The sequence below is a fragment of the Equus caballus genome, chromosome 23, assembly GCF_041296265.1.
Source record: "Equus caballus isolate H_3958 breed thoroughbred chromosome 23, TB-T2T, whole genome shotgun sequence".
Lineage (NCBI taxonomy): Eukaryota > Metazoa > Chordata > Mammalia > Perissodactyla > Equidae > Equus > Equus caballus.
Window position 1 is genome coordinate 33,198,922 of NC_091706.1, and position 20,953 is coordinate 33,219,874.

General features: G+C 40.0%; 1 protein-coding gene across 16 annotated transcripts in view; it reads left to right on the forward strand.

Annotated features, from left to right (window-relative positions):
* The window catches only part of TRPM3 (transient receptor potential cation channel subfamily M member 3), a 502,456-nt gene that overhangs the window by 224,510 nt on the left and 256,993 nt on the right, over window positions 1-20,953 (forward strand). For 12 of the 16 annotated variants that reach the window (XM_070248626.1, XM_070248627.1, XM_070248632.1 and 9 more), the window contains exons 2-3: window positions 16,083-16,162; window positions 17,440-17,644. In XM_070248626.1, coding sequence (XP_070104727.1) covers window positions 16,083-16,162; window positions 17,440-17,644 — 285 coding nt within the window. Of the gene's footprint in view, window positions 1-10,575; window positions 10,971-16,082; window positions 16,163-17,439; window positions 17,645-20,953 lie in introns of those variants that run through there. The other 4 variants (XM_023627685.2, XM_023627687.2, XM_070248636.1 and 1 more) reach the window with 2 other exon arrangements.

The following is a 20,953-nucleotide window of genomic DNA, read 5'->3' on the forward strand; positions in this document are numbered from 1 at the left end:
ACAGCTAGTTAAATTGAAACAACCTTCCTGAAATTACGAAAATAAGGAAGGACAAAAGTTATTTAATTCAATGAAATGCAACAAAAATAATTTGTGCCTCCCGTATGCTAAGAGCACCAGCGATGGGCCAGACCCAGCTCAAATACCTCTCCTAGCCAAAACTGACCCTTCCCGCCTCTCAGCACCCCTGCTCAGTCAGTCTCTGCTTCTCTTATGGCACTTAAGCTGTCCTACACTCCTGCATTCCGCTTCCCAGCTGTGTGACATGGAACAAGGAGCTTCATCTCGACAGCTTCAGTGTCCTTAGCTGCAAAATGAGCATAATAAAAGCATTTACTTCACAGGTTTGTTATGCAGTTCAAATTAGTTAATATATGGAAATAATCAGACCAGGGTGTGCCTATTGTAAGGACTATAAATCTGTTTGTTATTGTAGCCTTTCATCCATCAGGTGATTTTCCTCCAGAACAGGCTTTTCCAACTTCAACATAAAGGAATTATCTGAGGCTCTTATTAAAAGGCAGGCACAGATTCAGTAGATCTGGGATGGAGCCTAAGAATCTGCATTTCTAGCAAGTTCCCGGATGCTGCTGATGCTGCTGCTTCATGGATCACTCACTGAGTAGGGCCTGACGGTCCATGAACCAGTGCTGGCCTGAGAACTGTTTGTGAATGATGAGAGAAGTGCAAAAATTGAGAATAAACATTTAGAAACTTCTAGAGCCATTTGCCATTGCCACAAAATCCAAGTATATGATCATTTTTTTGGCATTTTACAAAACTATCAGTTTGTAATGCAGTGAAGCCTTTTTTGAAAACTGATCCTTCACCACAAGTCATTTGAGAAACATTGTTCTAGAACACAGCATAAACATAAAAGCAGATACAGGGTCTTTGTGAGGTTTCATACCTCCTCAGCAACAAAAAGAGCTTCCCCCAAGGTTAGTGTTCAAAGGATATTCTTGAATGCTGGTGTGAATTAATTAAAAAATAAGTGAATACAGCTCTGATTGCCCATTTTCAAATTCCCCATGTAATGGCTGGAGTCAGAGCTCCAGGAAGCATCAACTTTAATGAAGTAGAATTAGCAACTCCACAACTAAGCTTTTGTTTACATTTTATTCTTAATGATTGTTTAAAGACTTCTGCATGAGAGCTGTAATCACAGGCAAGTTTTCTCCACCTGGTTCTCTCCTGGGAAATACAGTCATGTGTCACTCAACGATGGGGTGTGTTCTGAGAAGTGTTTCGTTAAACGATTTCATTGTTGTGTGAACATCATAGAGTGTACTTACACAAACCTAGATGGTATTGCCTACCACACACCTAGGCTATATGGTACTAGTCTTAACGGGACCATCACGTATGCTGACCATCATTGATTGAAATGGCCTTATGCAATGCACGGCTGTATTAGATTTGTGCATTTGTAGAAAGGCATGCCTACTTTCGTAAGAATTCATTTTCAAATAACTAACATTGGGATCTGAAGTGGAACAAAATACATACCCACATGTGCCTGAATATGAGTCCCATATTTCATCATTGTTTTTCATCTATGGCCTCAAGTAGAGTCAGTATTTAACAATAATGTACACATGAGTATGCTATGTGACACTCAAAGAAAAAAGAAAAGGGAAAAGAAATACCTGTTCAAGCAAAAGAAACCTATTATTATTTTGGGGGTATGTGTATGTGTGTATGTGTGTATGTGTGGGTGAAAATCAACTAGTACTATAGGATGTTATATGCCTTTACCTGCAGTGACAGTTTTAATGAATGGCCAGATAGTATTCTAACACTATAGCATCCCAGAGTGAGAAATTTTACGTGAGTGTGTGTGTATTTTATGATTTTCCTTTGCAGTTATATCGCCAACTAGAAACAAGGCACCATTCACCAGGAAGAAGTTAGTTTTCTACTAAATATTGGAGAAACAACCTCAGATCTCTTGCAAACTTACAGTTTAGAGTTTAAATTGATAGATGAATCAGAATACTTTGTCTCTACCCCATGATTTCCCAGTGATTAATGCCTTTACTAATTACTTCCAAAATAGTTACCATATTTATCCCTCATGTGCCAAACAGGAATCTTACATCACATTATCAAATTAAACAAATCTGTGAATTACTGCTTATGAAAATTTACATTTGAAACATCAAATTGTCCAAGCCCCCTTCATCCAGGTCATGAGTATTATTTATTTGTATCCCCTCAAAAAGTAGTATTCAAATTAAAGACTAACATAGCATGTGTTTTTACCCTTCTATCTTTTCGCATGGAGGAGTTGCGGATCTGATAGAAGGTTGGTGTGGTTGGAGGTGGTGGGTGGGGTCAGCTTGGCACAGAAAGAGTTTGGAGACGTGAGCTGGGCTGTGACTGCGCAAGGCCTGTGAGAACTGTTAAGGAATTCAGATTTTATTCTAGAAGTAATAGGAAGTCACTGAGTGATTTTGAGATGAGGGAAATGGAACGCCATGAGCTAATTCATCATTTTAAATGATCATCAGTAAAATTACTCCATATGATACTGCAGTGCTGGATACAGGATGTTATGCATTTGGCAAAACCCGTAGAACTGTACAACATAAAGAGTGAACCTGATGTAAACTGTGGATTTTAGTTAGTGAAAATGTATCAATATCAGTTCCTCAGCTGGAATAAGGACAGAACACCAATGCATGATATTAAATAACACGGAAAACCAGGAGGAGAGGTGCAGGGAGTATATGAGAACCCTCTGTACTTCTGTTCCATTTTTCTTTAAACTAAAACTGCTCTAAGACATAAAATCTATTAGTTAAGAGCAAAAAAAAAAGATCCCTCTTGTTGCTGGGTAGAGGATGAATTGGGGGGACTAATTAGGAAGCTGGCACAGGATATTTTTTAAAATAGTTTTATTACCATAGCTTCTTTCAGAAGAATTTTGCTATCAGAAATTCATTTTGACATCAAATATTCAAAGACTGGAACTGTCCACATTAGAGTAAAGGTGAGGTGGTAAGAAAACAGACAAAAAAAAAAATCATGTTCCATCCAACGGAACACAAACTGCGGACTAAATCTATATTTCTGAACTAGCTACTAACATTGTTACACCTACTTTTGAATTTGTGTTCATTTCTATGTGCACTAGAGTTAAGTTAGTATCTTTAGAGAAAGCAAATATATATATCAGGACCTATACAGGACCTAAAATCTTCCAGAGAGATTTTATCTTAACAGACTAAGGTAAGAATAAATCAAAAAGATACAGACTTTGGTAGTGAAGGTGTAAGAAAAGACATTAACAATATTTTGAAGCTAGGCCTAATAACCTTGAACCACCTTAAAACTGTCACATTACTACAACATAACCAGAGGCTGAATTTATGTGGATGGCTTTATTTTCTACCAAGCAATCTAGTAATTTGACAGAGAAAGATGACTATCAGACAGAAATACATTTATGCTGCATTAACTTAATATCTAATAATTTTTCATTTCTAGACAATAACGGGAATAGCTTTGCATTTACATTGCTGGACCTGTCTGCTTATAACTTGCTTCTGATGATAAAAATGCAACTGATTTGGTCTCAGTCTCTCTAGTTAAATAATTCTTGATGGTTGGGTTTAAAAACATTTACAAATCATGGGCAGTCTCTGCATACTCTGACCTGAATGGTCAAGATTTGATTTATCATTTGGTGGGGATAAGGGCAAGAGAACACCAAGTTCTGGCTATGAAAACTCTCTCAGTGGCAGAACTAGAAATGTCAAATTATTAATTAATCGTAATAAGGTCTTATTAATACTTGAAGTCTTATTGAAACAGAATTAGGACTTTACATGTGTGCCAGATTACTAACCCAGAGGCATTCTTAAGAATGGTTGGAGGCCAGTGAGAATTCTTTTAGGGATTATTTGTTAATTCAAATCTCCTTATGTACTTTGTGCTCGGTAGGCACAAGACTTTGTGCTTGGCTGCATTTTTGTTTGTTATCAAAAGAATAATGGTTCCATGAATTTATTAAAATTAAAAAAACCTCTTATGTTCAAAAAAGCTTCTACACCTGTTATGTACACGTTAATGAGGGACTAAAAACAAAGCTGATACGTTCTGATTCCCAGAATCCTCAACTCTAAGAATTGGGGTTGACCTTGAAGATCACCAAGATTAAATCATTCCCCCAAGGTCACCGCCTGGTCGTCAACGAGGCATGACCAGGATGCCTATCTCCGGACTCCTAATCAGTCATGCTTCCACCAGGCTCTGCCTTACTACAGCTTTGAATGGATAAAGAAAATCAGGATTTCAGAAAGAAAATCCTACAGCCAAACTGAAGTCTGTACTTTGTGAGGATAAAGAGTTTGACCTGAGAATTGGAATCATTTGATGAAGCTAAATCAGTTCTCTACTCAGAATACTTTAAGGCAGTTAAGACTGATGATAAAGTAAAATTAATATAAATTAAAAATAAAAATTAAAAAATATATAATTTTAATTTTTATAATATATATTTAATAATATTTGAATAAATGTATAGATATAGAGAGAGATACTGATTTCTTTAGTATTTAATCTTGATATGAGGAGTGCTACAAATACAAGTGCAGCTATTTATCCATCCTCACCTTCTTCTCAGCATCTTCATCCTTCCAGGCAAAAGAGCTAAACAAAATGAGAAATCAGCCTCTCAATCTGTGATATTATCTGTCACATAAATCCCACATTTCCACACAACATAAAATGCTCCAATTTCATGACTCAGCACGTCTTTGGTTCCTGACAAAATCAGAATGGTGCAGGAATGAGTTGTGAAAGCTAAACAGAATTAAGGACTTAACGGATGACATTACATTGCTCCAGCTCTGCATTTACTTGATGGAAAACAAAGTTATATTTCCCATGAGTGCAGCCTCCAAGGATATGGAAAACCCTCCTAGTCACTAGTTGGGCACTGACACTAACCCACTGGTACCGCTTTCTAACAAACGATCCATCATTTTAAACTTCTGGACCCTTGAGGAGCATGTCAAACCTCAGTCTCATAGTTTTGTTGGTCACAATTTTGTCTTGCATTTCCTCCTTCTCTGGGTGGAGTTTATCCTACTACTATCCTTTTCAGATGTATTCCAGTTTTACAGGGCCAGCACTATTGTACGTATGTTTTTTGGTCAATGAAGGCAGTAAAGTTCCTAAGAGTATGTGTGTAGATTTCAAGTTTTTATGCCACCATGTACGGAAACAGCTATTATATTGAAACAGATGGCTAATCCTTGACCATAAACAGGATGCTTTTCAAATAGAGGCCTACATCCTCATTTCAATTTTTCAGCAGTCTTTTAGGCTTGATGAAGTGTGTATACTTTTATTAAGACCAGAATGATTATTCTACCACAAAGGAGAAAAAGGTCACTCAGCATCCCTAATATCAGTCACAGAGTAAAAGGGATGCAGAGTTCTCTGTACTCTGGTGGAAGTGCTTTGGGGCTGTCTGGCTGCGCCAGTGGCTGATGGATAATGCTGGCATGATGCTTAACGTTGGTAAGCCCCAGTTTTTTATTTGTATAATGAAATTTTATAATACCTACCTTACAGATTTATTGTGAATGTTGCGAACAATACTATATGTCAAAGCATTCTGCAAACTGTAGAACACTTTCTAAATATAATGCATTATTGCCAAGCAGTGATTAACTGATTTATAATGAGGAAACAATTTCCAGAAGAAACAAGGAAATATATTTTTAAATTGTTTATGAAAACTCTATGAGATTAATATTCATATGTATTCATATTACTTCTACAGAAACATTCTGTATGGTTTTAGTATAATTTACACAGCATGACCTGTTGATAATAGATGTTTCATTTATAATTGTAAAGCATAATTTATTGCATCTTTTCCAAATCTGGTGAAAAACATACAATTTAACTTGATGCTAAAGTGTATGTAATTTAAGTTTAAAGGCTATAAAGTAAATAATTTCAATCTACAAAGAATGATTCCCCAAAGACAATTATTAGGAATGAGGAATTGATATTCCTATAGAAACCAAGTTAAAAACAGAAGAAAGAAGAAGGGAAGTGTCCTGGGGGAGGCTACGAAACTCTAGTTATGCCAAAATAGACCTAGAGTACTGTATATTTGTGGTGGAAACTAACAGTGGATCATGATAAATCTTGAAATGAAAATGACTAATCGTAATATTGGATGACGTCTCCGCAATGGAAGCGTAAGCACAGCATGGACGTGGAACAATAGTTGTGGTGATTCACTCTGTCTGGCAGTGGCCAGCCACGCCTCTCAAAGAACACAATGTTTTGTGCAGTTTGAAAGAATGGAGAGGCATTTACTAAGTACAGAAGGAGGAACCTAACATTCCAGGCGAAAGGGACAGCGTATTCAAATGGTTGAGAAGTGTGGAACCGCGTGGTGCATTAGGGGAACAATCAATAATTTAGTTCACTGGAGCATAATATTTGAAGGTTTGGTGAGAATTGAGAGATTTCAACAGATACTTCCAGATCTTGAAGGCTTTAAATACTGAACTGATCCTATGGTGCGGGGGGTGGGGAGCCACAGAAGGGTATTGACCGGGGGATGGCCTGATGGATTATTTCAGAAAGAACATGTTGGTGGCAGTGTGCTCTGGCATTGTTTTACTTTATAGGTCAACAGCAACTCTGAATGACAGAGAACACAATACATTTATATTCATGCATTAGAATAAAAACAAGGAGCCTAAGGGGCACTTAAGAGGGATTGGTCCTGTATTTCTCAAACTTCGGCCACTTTTGTGATGCCGTCATGACTTTTCTTTTATCTACAAGTCATTTTTATCCTAATTTATTAAATATTTTTGGTGGATTCATTTTTTCACAACTCCAAAAAGGAAAATGTATTTCCCCAAGCAGCAGAATTTGTTAAATTGCGGGTTTAGCCCTTGCTTACATTTTATATATTAACGTAAACCCTACCATTAAAAGGCAAATGCCCGTCTGGTGCCACCCTCAAATTCCCCTTTAGGGAACATGGGTGTATCTGATGCCGTCATTTTACAGGTGAGGAATTGATGAGCAAGTAAACCAGATGTGTGCCTGGGTCCCCTATGTATGCCTACCACGTCCCAAACACAGGTCTAGGTGCTGGGGTGACGGCAGTAACAAAACAAAATCTTCGCCCTCAAGAACTGACTTTCTAGTGGGGGATACAGACAAAGAACAAACAAATACATAAAGACATGGCATAAAGCCAGTTATTGTGAAGGGCTGTGAGGCGATAGAGGGAAGTAAGGGGAGAGAGAATGACAGGGTGTGCCTTTAGATGGGGTAGTGAAGGAAGGCCTCTCAGCGGTCCTGGGGTATTGAGGGAACAAGTTGTGGGATATCTGAGGATGGAGCTGTCCAGGTAGAAGAAACAACAGCAAAGGCATTTGTGTAAGGCCCTGCCTGACGTGCTTGAGGAAGAGCCTAGACAAGCTAGTGATGGTGCCATGAAAGCCTGGATCTTAGGACCACCACTCCTTCCCCCGCTGCCCCATCAGACAGACCCCCTTCTTCTTTACCAAGGTTGACCAGTGCACACAATTCCAGCCCACCACGTGTTTTGTTGGAACGCTCATTTGTTTACGTCTCGCCTATGGCTGCTTTTGCACTACAATAGCAGAGTTGAATGTCGTGACAGAGACCATATGCCCCACAACGAGCCTAAATGCTTTACCAATTTACTAAAATCTGACCCTTTACAGAAGATGCTTGCTGACTCCTATTCTATATCATGCTCTTTTTGTTGTTGTTTTTGTCAGATGTGGACATCACAGAAAAACAATGCTTTGGACATCTTCCTAACAAAGAAATATGAATTTTCCACTTCAGAAGCTAGTTTCTACTTATAGAAAATGTGATTTCACTTTTTAAAATGTTATGTACCAGTGGAAACTTTTTGGTATATTCTATTCAAGTGTGATTGTTTTTCTGTATAGATGAATTGGGAAAATAAGGTAATCTGCCATTACATGAAGATAGGAGTGGAGAAACTTTTTGGTATATTCTATTCGAGTGTGATTGTTTTTCTTTATAGATGAATTGGAAAAATAAGGTAATCTGCCATTACACGAAGATAGGAGGTGAAGAATAACCACGGTTCACATTACACTTGTGCTTTCCTCTTGTTAGTATTCAAATTATATTCCCTCTAAATTACATCTGAAACAGACTGATAATATATGCTGTCAGGAGTTGCATTGTTGGGCGATAACACAAGATTTTAAAAAGATCCATATGGACAGTGTGGCCCAGAGCTACATGTCTCTTTGGAACTAATTACCTTCTTAAATCAAAGGGTCCTGGAGGTCATCTTGACCTCATATGAAAGAACTGCTGTGCCGACTTTCGCTGGGGCTTCCTTTTCATTTAAACAAAATGCTCATGGTCCTGGTGACAATATTTTTGTCTTTGGTGTAAAGTTCATGGAAGGTGCCTCATATTCTCATTTCTATCAAATACTTTTCTCCAGAAAGGAAAAATAAGCAAAATGAAAGATGAAAATAATAAGTAAGACTAGAGAGAACAGGGTAAAAAAGAACATGTGGGCCATATTTAAAAGACTCAGTGTGGCTGTGATTGAATTCAAGATTTAAAGTAAGTCAGACGAAGAGTTGAAGTAGTATCTAGTGAAGAAGGAAGTCGAGAAAGCTGAATTTTTAAAATATTTCTTACATTGGAAGGATTATGTGGAACTAATTCATTTAGTCTCACAGTCTGCTTATAGCCTACTAGCTCAGCGTCTCTCAGATGCTCGCCTGTCTACCAACCTCCTCCTCCTCCTCCTCCCCGTCTCTGTTCCCTTCCCTCCCCCTCACCTCGAAACTTCAGAAAACTTACCCTGTACATTATAGAACTTTTCTTTCCAAATATTCCCCACTGTGACCTCTCCTGACTGAATACTTCCTAAGCCACTTCCTGAACTACTCTTTGCCAATGATTTCCTATTATCATAAGGTAGAGCTTAACACTTGGAAAGAAAGAGTACCTGGAATCTTCTGACCACATAGAATAGTTTTATGTCTACAAATATATGATTCCAGGGGAAATCTTTGGAAAATATGGAAAAGCAAAAGGAAGGAAATCGAAGTTGGCCATGCTTTCCACTTTAGTATATCCTCTATCATCTCTGTATCTATTTAAAATTTGTATTTATTCTTCACGTACTATTTTATGCCCTGCTTTTTTCACATAACAGTGTGAAAATACGTATTTCTCTACGTAACTAAATAGTCTTCTGAAACCTGATTGCAACCATCAAATGGCATGAACCATAGTTTAATAAACCTCCCCTTGATAGACTCTTAATTTGTTTCCAATTTTTCTGTGTTATAAATAATGCTGCAGTGGACATCTTTGTGTGCTCCCATCTCTGATGATTCCTTGAGAAGAAATGCACTGGAGTGTTACAGCTGCACAGAAGGAGGTGTATGCACATTATTAATGCCATCAATACATATTATTCTGCAGCTAACTACTGAAGACAGGCAAAGGGACTTCTCCATCCTGTGTTTATCCTAAAACTCAGTCTGATGTCCCATTTGCATCTTGCTTTTTGTAACGTTTCCTCAGCTGAAAGGCACTAAATAGTTTATAGTCCCTTGTCTTCGGGGAAACCTTGGTGAGTGAGAAACCAGAGGATGTAGGAGTTTGCAGGACATTAATCCTGTGAACAGCAGAGAGGCAAGGAGAAGGCTAAGGATCCGATCCAAGTTTGAAATAAGTCATTCAGCTCACACTCTGACTCTCAGGGAGTGTCCACATAACACACACTAGGCACTTTGAGAGAAGCTGATGGAAAAATGAAGATCAAAATGGCTCCCAGATTTACAGCCCACAGAGTTGGCGGTGACCATCTCCTTTCAGCTCTGACTTCTGTCTGCGGGAAGAGAGAAGTCCTTCGGAGATGAAGTGCTCATATATTCGAGTTTTAAAAAGTATTTTTACCTTGTTGAAATTTGAGCTCTTTTCTCCCACAATGTGTTCACTTATCTGGTTAAGAACTACCACTATCTGGAAAACTCCTTCTTGGATGATATTTGAAAAAGCCCTTTTGGTGTGAGCCAGAACCTCTCACTTGGGCCACCCCAGATAAACGCATCGGAATGTCACTGCTTTTAGTCTGCATCCATATGCTGTAATGGTCACAGGTCATCTCTTTTCAACAAGGAGCAGCGGAGCGTAGGTTTCTAATCACCCAGAAGTGTGTGACACGTATAATTGTGTGTCAGGGAGGGGCTGCAGGATGAGAAGTGTGATCAGACAAATTTTATTATTTATTGACATTTGAGAAATTATGGAAGGTCACCAGCAAACTCCAACTTTATTCTACTTGGGCTCATATTCAGGGACCAAACTATTCTTTTGAAACATTCAGAGTTTTTAGCAGTTCCTTTTTAAAGAGCTGCTATCATTCCCTTCTTGGGGGAGGAATGAACAATGCGGCTTGTGTGTGCCAGCCATTCAGAGCATTAATACACTGTTCCTTTAGAAGGATTTGCTTTCCAAAGTGGAACTTTTCAGAACTCAGAGCACCTTATCACACTTTCACAAGCCTTCTCTCTGAAAATGGAAAAAGCAAAGGGGGGAGAGCCTGTCAGGACTTGTGCCAGTTAAATCCGATCTCTCCGGGGACTTGTTTTTCTTCTGGCGTCAGATTAGATGTTCAAATCAAGCCGTGTTTGAGGGCTGCGAGGGAATGTCCATGGGATTCTGAGCGAGGCTAATCCCGAAGCAGCACATTCCAAGGGGCTAATCTGCCCAAGTTCATTGCTTGCTTGAAACGTCTCTTGGGGGAAGAGCCGGGCAAGTGACTTTTTTTCCAGTGGGCGGTCATAAGAGCATTATTAACGGGATGACCAGCCCAGCCGCAGCAAAATGAAAGCAACACGAGCTGCTTGTGGGACTGCCGTTGCCACCACCCAGTCAGTGCTCAGGTAAAATGATTTCAGCTCTCTTTCCTCTTGTTCAACTTCCCAATATTGGAGCTGGGGACCTCGAGAAAGACCAAAGGAATGCCCAGGGAGAGGTTGAGCGAAAGCGAAAGGCAAAAATGAACATAGGCATTCGGTACCTTTGGGTCTTTGGTGTTCTGTTCTGATCAGGACAGAATATACATTTGAAACACGAGTGTCTCAAAATGAGGAACGCTGTGAAATTTTGCTCGTAATTTGTTCCTATAGTTAGTCGATTCTTTTTTTCTAATCTTGCGATTGCTGGGCTGGGTTGTTGTCCTTCTGTTAAGTTGCCCTGCTGAAGGGCGGATAGCAACGGCACTTTCCAAGACTTTCTGGAGAGAGATTTAATGTATACTCTCTATATATGTGCTTGTAAACCATTCCTGCTGGGAGAAGTTCTTGATTCTCTAGCTAGTGGGGAGGGGGTGGTAAGAAAGTCAAAGTAGTTGGGAGTCTAATGTTTGTAGCAGAGCCTTTGTGAAGAAGCGTTGAAACCTGCTTAAATGAAGCGATTTAATTTCTTTTCTTATGAAGGAAATCTTTACAGCTCTTTTTAAAATTTGTTTCTTTCATTTTGATGCTTTATTGACTGTGCATTTGACTTTCACAATTAGCACTTTATTCTCTGAGGGTAATCATTATACTTTGTTCAAATCGTGAATGTCCTCATTTTTGTTTTGAATAAGATGTCCTTTAATTATTAGCCTTTGAAAACCACTTCCCTCTTACACATCACACATGACTGATAATGCAGAAAGACAGGGAAGGAAAGAGCCCTTCACACACTCAGTCACGGTGGTGAGCCTGCTCTACCTTTAGCAAAGAATGTACAAACGTGATTTTCTAAGCCGATAGAAGCCATCTTTTCTAAGAGGACATGAGACTTCCGAAGCATATTTAAAAAGGAGAGATTTTAAGACACGCTATCTGTTGAAGTTTTGCATTAGAAGAGAATGAAAGGGTCAGCTAGAGGCATGGCATGCCAAAACTATTTCATGCTTTCTAACAACAAGGGTAGCCACTCTGGGCTGACTTAGTTCATGTTGAAGCCAAGTATAAAACTTCACAGAGAGTAGTTTAGAGCCTTTGAACAAAAGAACAGGGAATTAGTTCAGGGAACAAGTTAAACCATGGTTATACATTGAATACGCCCTCTCCAAGAAAATAGTTTTAAAAGTCTATTATCTGTCCACACTGAAGACCTGAATAAAAGCACAATAATACAGAAAACAGTATTTATGCATGACATTTTGTAGAGTTCCTAATTCATGTGTTATACATACATTCTTTTGTATTATACTTTTCTTCTCAAAAAAGAGAATCCAGTTCAATTATGGAGGATGGAAAGGGTTTTTTCTTTTGGTAAGGATGATTGGCCCTGAGCTAACATCTGTTGCCAGTCTTGCTCTTTTGGCTTAAGGAAGATTGTCACTGAGCTAATGTCTGTGCCAATCGTCCTCTATTTTATGTAGGATACCACCACAGCATGGCTTGACAAGCAGTGCTAGATCTATGCCGGGGATCTGAACCTGCAAATCCCAGGCCCCCAAAGTGGAGCTCTCGAGCTTCACCACCACACCACCAGGCCAGTTCTGCAAAGATTTTCTTTTACATTACAATTCTTTTTTTCTCCCCTTTTAGTTTTCTATGACTTTGCAAGGGAAATGGTTAATCTGCTAATAGTGAGAAGTAGAAACTGATCCTCAATCCCTTTGCTTACATTGAGGTAGCTTTTCACCTTTGAGGAGGTAATGAAGTTGCTAAACTGCACACAAGTCGTATTACTTCATACTTAAAGACTAACAAACAAGTTGGCAATCCATATGTAGTCATTCTTACTACATACCATCTGAGTAAAACTTCCAGGGCCTTCCAAGTTGACACTGGGATCCATGAGTGAGAGAAATCATGAAAGTGCGCTTGAAAAGTCGAATCTATTTGTCATGGTCCCCAGATTCTCAAATTGGGAGTCCTGCTGTGATTAGATTTCTTTGTTGTAGCCACTGCAATGACCCCCCCTTCTTTTACTTCATTCTCATATTTTGATGTCTTCCTGATGTCCCCAGTCCTTTACCCCAGGGAGAGAGGAAGAACAGACAGCAGAGCATTCTTTCCTTCCCTTGTGGGAACTGGAAGAGGGAAATGAGAAGGGGAAAGAGGCAAGAAGGAACTGGTTCTAAGACATGCCTCTAGAAGTCCAGCTCTGTCCGACCACCACAGCATAGCCAGGCATGCGCACATGGCACTACTCAGAGCAAGGGTGTTTAATATCAATAATATCCAATTTGGAGAGGCAGTTTAGCAGAATGGGTAAGAGTGCGAACTCTGGAGTCAGACTACTCAAGTTCAAACTCTGTCCATAAAACTTATTTGCTGCATCTCTCCAACTCAGTTTCTTCATTGGTAAAATGGATGTAACAGCAGTGCTTTCTGCACGGGAAGCACTTATGAGGCTCAGTGGAGACAACACATATGGCACCACCCCAGGCATGTGGTGAGCCCTTAATGAAAGCTGGGCATTGTTATTGCCTATCGAGCTCCTACTAAGTGCCAGGTGCTTCCCATGAATCATCTGCTTTGATTAATACAACTCTCTGAAGTGGCTATGATTATCCTCCTGTTATAGAAAAGACTCAGGGAAGTTAAAGAACATTTCCATATACCTTGTTAGTAGCCAGCCAGGCCTTGTGAGACTGGATCATCCCCCATGCAAAGTGAGATCCATCTGGGTCAGATCTGCTACAGCAGTTCCATGGTACGCTTGTCTGAATCTTCATGTGAACTTTTAGTGCCAGAGCCAACCCAGGACTGGTCCGTCTTCTTGAAGTGGAAACACGGAACACAGATGATAACTCTGTGGTTCGGGCATTATTGTTATGCCCATTTCATAGGAGAAGAAAACTGAAGATCAAAGAAATTGTATGACACTGTCCACGCCACAGAGGCCCACTCACACCGCTTTTTCTAACTGCAGACCTCATGCTGTACCCGTGATACTGCCATTCCTGCTTTCTCTCAGGGACTATTGATCAGTACTCCTTGCAATTCCCAGATGCTCCCCCAAAAGAGCCTCCTGAAGACTAGCCAAAGTAGGCCCCAAGGAAGAAAGGAAAGTGCACGCTCCCTTTTCTGCCCCCTGAGGTGTAGGGAAAGTTGGTTTCAAATGTCCAGTGAGGAATATTTTTACCGTCTTTCTGCCAAGAGATGTTATCAATGAAAGTATTCAGTGTCTAGGAAAAATCACTGCCTCTGAATAGTTTAATTTACAGGCTTTTTACAAAGATAAAGACTGGTTATCTACACTGCTAAGCTCATTTCTGTTACAAAGATGGAGCCACTAACTTTTCCTACATATTTGAGAAAAAATTCTTTGAGAATAGACACTGAGGCTTTTTTCATGCCCAGCTGACGAACCAACTGCAAATGTTACTTTTGTGCAGGGTGCAGGGGGCCACCTGGACCCGAGGGTCTCTGAGGAAGGGTGGGTACTCCTTCTCAAGTGGACAACGCATAAACACTCAGAAATTACGCGACCCGATTGTGACCATGACTGAAACAGGATGCAGTTCCCTCGTGCCCCTCAAGCATCCCCATGTTGCTACTTTTAAAATGTGCTTTGTCATGAGTCTGAGACAACTACTGCCTTCAGTGCCACATCCTTGCGTAGACTCCGTTGTGAGAGAAGAGGGAGAGGCGAGATGAAGGGGTTGAGGGTAACCAGACTTTCACACAGTTTATACAGACCTTTGGGTCCTTGGCAGAGTCAATAGCAATTACGGCCAACAAATGGGGGCTTGTCACAGTTGACACCAGTCATTGAGACAGGCCAAGTAAACAGCTCGGTTGTGCTTTGGCCCTGTATATTTTAAGAGTATGAATTTAGCCCTGATGCTGGGTTAGAGAGAAGATGATACCATATAGAAATAACATGACAGGTTGCTCTGGCAACTTCCATCTTAAATGCTTACAGAAGGACTCTTCTGAGTAGCCAACCAGATTTTATGGGAAACTCCTCTACTATTTCAAATGCTGGTCAAGAATGGGGTAAAGGGAGCCTGATGGCCTAGTGGTTAAATTTCCGTGCGCTCTGAGTGGCCCAGGTTTGGTTCCTGGGCACAGAACCACACCACTTGTCTATCAATAGCCATGTTATGGTGGCAGCTCACACAGAAGAACTAGAAGGATTTACCACTGGAATATACAACTATGTACTGGGGCTTTGGGGAGGAAAAAAAATGAGGAAGATTGGCAACAGATGTTAGCTCAGGGCGAATCTTTCCCAGCAAAGGAAAAAGGAGATAAAGGGATGCAGGATGGACACGCTGTTTCGGAACAAAGATGGTACAGTTTTCCGGAACTTCCTTTATCCTTCTGGGAACCCAGTTGCAGAGGCCAGACTTCTGGGTGGACGGTCCCAACAATGTCCATTCTAGGAAGCTGTATTTGCTGTGTTTAAAGCATGTGGGATGCAAAATAATGTGCTCTCCTACTTCCTTCCAATGGCATTACCTGTGAAATTTTGGACTTCGATGAAGACATTTATCTTCCTTACGTTTCCATTTCCTTTTCTTCCTCTGTATTTAAGCACTGCTAATTGAGATTTTAGAAAAAGCATGGTGATGGATTAGGGCTCTTGAGTTACGGAATTCCCTCACCATTTTTCTTTCCTTCTATGAGGAAACTCTAATGGAAGTGTCAGCCATGAAAACTTTATACTTATTTAGACAGATTTCTTCCCACCACTGAATCCTTGTTATCTATAGGATTACAAACATACTACTTTGTATTTTTCATTTTCTCTGTAAATAGCATTTCCTTCAAAAATTATTATGAATTTTTATATTCTTCCATCACTAACTTTTTTTATGATGGTCATTTCCTTTAATTCTCAATATTACAATGTTAAATAACCTAATCAGCAGATTCTGGGAGTAATTGATTTTATTATATGCAGCATTTATGTATGAAGTAACCACAATTTCAGTTCAGTTTATGAGACAATAGTCTATTATGTGATTATGAAGTTTTGCTTCCTAGTCAAAAAATACTTAAAGGTTATATTCACATTTCCTCTTCTTTCTTTTTTTTCAGGCTCAGAAATCCTGGATAGAAAGAGCATTTTATAAAAGAGAATGTGTTCACATCATACCCAGCACCAAAGACCCCCATAGGTAATCTTGCCTTCTTTATAATGCAGCAAGAACATGAAGTAGCAATTATGGGAACAAACCCACAGTAGTAATCACCAGCCATTGCAAGGGAACCAATGTCAAATTAAAGATCATTTTTTTATTGTTGCTGGACATCTCTGAAGCAATCTTATATAAACACACCACATAATATGTCTTCCCTGCAGTTAATTCTCTACCAGCCTGTGCAGAATAACAGATACACCATCAGGGAAGGAATGGGTTTCACATATTTTTAGTATGGGTACTGGTTTTCCCTTTTAAGCATTTCATCAAAATGCTTAGTTTGTACCAACACGCTCTGCTATCGTGAAAAAAGATTTTTAAATAAAAGACTCTGGCAGATTACTAATTGGACTGCAAACCTTCAGATTCCTATCCAAGCACATGTTTAGAATCTTCTTTACCTTCCTGACCATAAATAGTATATAAGGTGGGAAGCATTTGGGATAAAGTAACATATATATATATCTGGAAATGTCTTTATGAAAAGGCAATGTAATAAAGCAGTTTAAAATATAGACTGTAGAGCCATGTAGGCTAGCTGTGTAACCTTGAGCAAGTTACCTAACCTTCAAAACTACAATATTTTATCCGTAGAACGAATGTCACTTGTTAGTATTTAGCAAATGATAACTGTGTGTCGATATTATTACTAATAGTCATAATAGTGGTAAAGTATGAAGGACATTTTCATGATGTAAGGAGTGAATTTTGTTTTCAAATATCCTGTAAATAACTTTTTCATTGTTTCTTCAAGAACACTTAAGCAGCAGATTTTTATTCTTGGAATTGGATATTTGACAGTGAATGTCAATTGGCAAAAGACAAGTTAGGTTGTGACTCGCATATGAGGGAGATTCTTTATTGAAATGTGCATGGTAAAGTTCTTCCCTCAAAGCTGTTCAGTGTCCTTCATGCAATATTTGATAGATGGGAGGATGACAAGTAGGAAAACCTACAAGGCTTTTGTTTGCAGGTTCCAGTCCCGAGCAATAATGGCAGGTGTGAAAGGGGTGGGTGGAGAAGGACAGGAGGCATGTGACAGCTTATACAGCTAGAGGAAAATGAGGAGGGGGCAGAAAAGAAAACATATGTATGTCCACATATGCGTGGACACACAGCCACATTATGGGATTCCACCTGAAAATTGACTGACTGGCTTGCTACACTTTGTAGATTTCTCCAGCAGTTTACTTCAAGCGTGTATTCCAACAGCAGTTAACACAAGGAGTTCACTTTGACCTCTTATGTTATAGGTGTTGCTGCGGGCGTCTAATAGGTCAGCATGTCGGCCTTACTCCCAGCATCTCAGTTCTTCAGAATGAGAAAAATGAAAGTCGCATCTCCCGAAATGACATCCAGTCTGAGAAGTGGTCCATCAGCAAGCACACTCAACTCAGCCCGACAGATGCTTTTGGGACCATTGAGTTCCAAGGAGGCGGCCATTCCAATAAAGCCATGGTAATCAGAAAACTGTTCAGTCACTTCCCGAAGTCTGTCTCGAGTCCTGCAAGGGAGTGGCGAAGAGTTGGAGATTTGATCTTTTGGCCAGATCCCAACTCTGCCAGTTCCTGGCTGGGTGACCTGCCCTAATTACCTTACCTCTGTGCGTCTGTACTCTTCCTCTGTAGAACGGGGCGAAGAAAACCTTCCTTCCAGGAGTTTTTGCATAATTAGTCTGAGATCAGACATAGTAACTATTATTGTTAATAATAGCAAGTAGATTTCTATAGTTATCCACTGTTTATTATGTTACTTTCTGGGTCTTATTTATTAACACGTTTTTAACTCCTTTGGTAAAAAAATATCTTACCTTTAGGTCTCTCTTGTGTTCTTTTGGTAAGTAGCGTTTCTCTCAATTCAAGGTAGAAGTGATCATCTCAGACTATGTTCTTCCCTGTTCTAACAGAGATCCTGCATGCAAATTGTGTGCTCCTTCTCTAAGCAGCTGTGTTCAATAATGCTCTCAACAGAAGAGCTCCGTGTGAAAAGCATTTTCCTTTTTTTGGCAAGGAGGCTTTAGGAAATACACAAATTTTACTTCTAAGAGTTGTTGCTTCTCAATTTCACTTTTCATCACGGACCTCTCCCTTCTCGGCTGACAGATTTTTGCCAGGAGAAAAGTATACCATGTGTTTTTGGAAATTCTAGAAATGCTATATTCCAGCAAGCTCGCTTCTAACTGTTAGACAGAGAGAGAGTGAGTTGAGGGTGGAGCAGTTGGAGGTGGTTGTCCCAGGCATGCCACGGAGTTTTCTGAGTGTAGAGGGGGAATTTTGCTTAGAGAAGCATACTGCAAAATGCACGGGAAGTCACTTCACTCCAGTTACAGTCTAAAAACGGGCAATAAAGCCGCCTCTCTCGTCTCCTTCCTCTCCCCTCTCCTTTCCTCCTATCCTTCCACCCCCACCCCACTGCAGTATTTTCTTCACCAAGAATGGCTGACTGAGGTATTCTCATAGTCCTTCCCTAAGACAATTAATTCTGAGCTATACATTAAATTAAAACCAATTTTGAGCAATATATTGGAAAGAAGAGAATGCTCTGTGTAACCCCCAGCAAGGCCTGGGAAAACAAAGAAAGGGTTAGTTAGTCTTATCTTGGACAGAACCAAGGGAAATGGAGATTTGGCAACGTCCTCAACCCTTAAGGGATCTATTCACCCACACAAGATCTTGAAGGGTCCCCAGCTCAGCACAGTGCCCCTTCACAGAATAGGATTGGACCATACGCAGTATGGATCCTCTGGGACCCTGCGTTCGTGAAAAGTCACACAAGTTCTGTCTATAAAAAAAGTGCAGCAGATGAGGCAGTGGAGGGTGGGCAGTAGTCATCACAAGTTCATGTGGTGACACTGTAGGTGCTTGAACGGTACCCACACACATTGTGCCACAAGCCTAGAGGCACATGGTAAGCTTCCGGTCATCATTTCCATTGTTAACATGCAGCATCTGTCAAATATGGAGCATCAATTTGCTCATGAGTGAGCATCCCTCCAAAGCCATCTCCTGGAAGATTCCAATTACCATGATGCTGCCAGTGCCCAGAACGTGTTTGGGAACTGATTTCAGATAATTTATACATCACAAGAGAAAAGCAATCTATGTTTGCATCAAATGATGTTTTTGACCAAACATTAATCTCAAGGACCTGAAATTCAAAAAGCTTAGGGCTTAGTCGCAGGCGACTTCTCCTAATTTTTAAAAATCAGGTCTATTCTCAGAAGATAAGTTTTCCACCACTAAAACTTCTAGAAGAATGGAGTACTAGTTTGGTAGTGAAGAGAATGGATTCTGGATGCAGATGGTCTAAGTTTGTCCCAGAACCATCATATATTTGCTGTGTGAACATGGGAAAAGTTAATTAAATTCCCTGGGCCTCAGTAATTTATTCTATCTAGGAATAATAAATACTACCATCATAAATATTAAATGAGATGACATAAGTAAATCATTTGGCACAGTGCCAGAAACATAATAGATGTAAAATTAATTTTACTACTGTTTTTACTACTATCATCATTATTATTTGCGTCAGGCTCTGAAAATTTTTTTTTTAATAATTTGAAGGACACATATTTGGATGCACATCTTGGTATAGTCTTTTAGAAAGCCAAATTATTCTTTTTCAGTTAACCCTTTAAAATAATTCCAGAAGTTCTGATTCCTTCGCCTGGTGGTTGAGCACAGAATCTGAAGCCACATTGCTGGGTTTATAGCTTAGCCTGCACTTAGTGACTGTGTGACTTTACCCAATTTACTTAACTTCCCAGCGCCTCAATTTTCTCATCTGCAAATGGGGATAGTAATTCCACTTTATAGGGCTGGAGCAAGCATTATGAGTCAATATATAGTAAATGCTTAGAACAGTGCCTGGCGTTAAGGCAAAATAAGTATTGGCTACATTATTACTTCTACTATGTCATTTACTGTAGTTACGAGAGAGGCTTTGCAATCAATTAAATTAGATGCATTGTATTTTTTTTTTTAAAGATTGGCACGTGAGCTAACATCTGTTGCCAGTCTTCTTTTTTTCTCCTTTTTCTCCCCAAAGCCCCCCAGTACATAGTCGTATATGCTAGTTGTGAGTCCCTCTGGTTGTGCTATGTGGGACGCCACCTCAGCATGGCTTGATGAGCGATGCCATGTCCGCACCCAGGATCCAAACCAGTGAAACCCTAGGTTTCCCTAGCAGAGCGCGCGAACTTAACCACTTGGCCATGGGGCCGGCCCCGGATGCATTATCTTGAAGTCAGAACTGTATCTAAACCCTCACTCTCTCACTGACTAGCTAGAAAGTCTTGGTTTAATCAGTTAGCTGAGCCACAAGCTTTCTTATCTGTAAAGCAGGCATGATTGCCTTATGGGATCTTTATGAGGATTAGAGAAAATAAAAAATCACCTGGTATACAGCTAGTGCTCAATATATTTATGGAACTCATAGTGATGGTGCAGGGAAGCACCTTCCTTTACTTACTGGGAATCTGAAGATGTAACAATGTTTCCAGAGGAGTATCAGGCTGCATAAGCTGGCACTAGTGGCAGTCCTTGGCAGGACACTACCGCTGAGGACACCGGCTCGTCACTGACTGGAGGGATGTGGCTTGTCAATCATCACATTATGCACTTTGACTTCCACACTGAGTCAATCTCCTGCCTCCAGTCACTAGCAAAACAGAAAGTGAGATGCTGTTGCCTGGCATCCTCTCCTCTTTATTCACTGTAGCCCTCAATAATTCCACAGCTACCGTGGGTGTAGCACTGGTGCCTT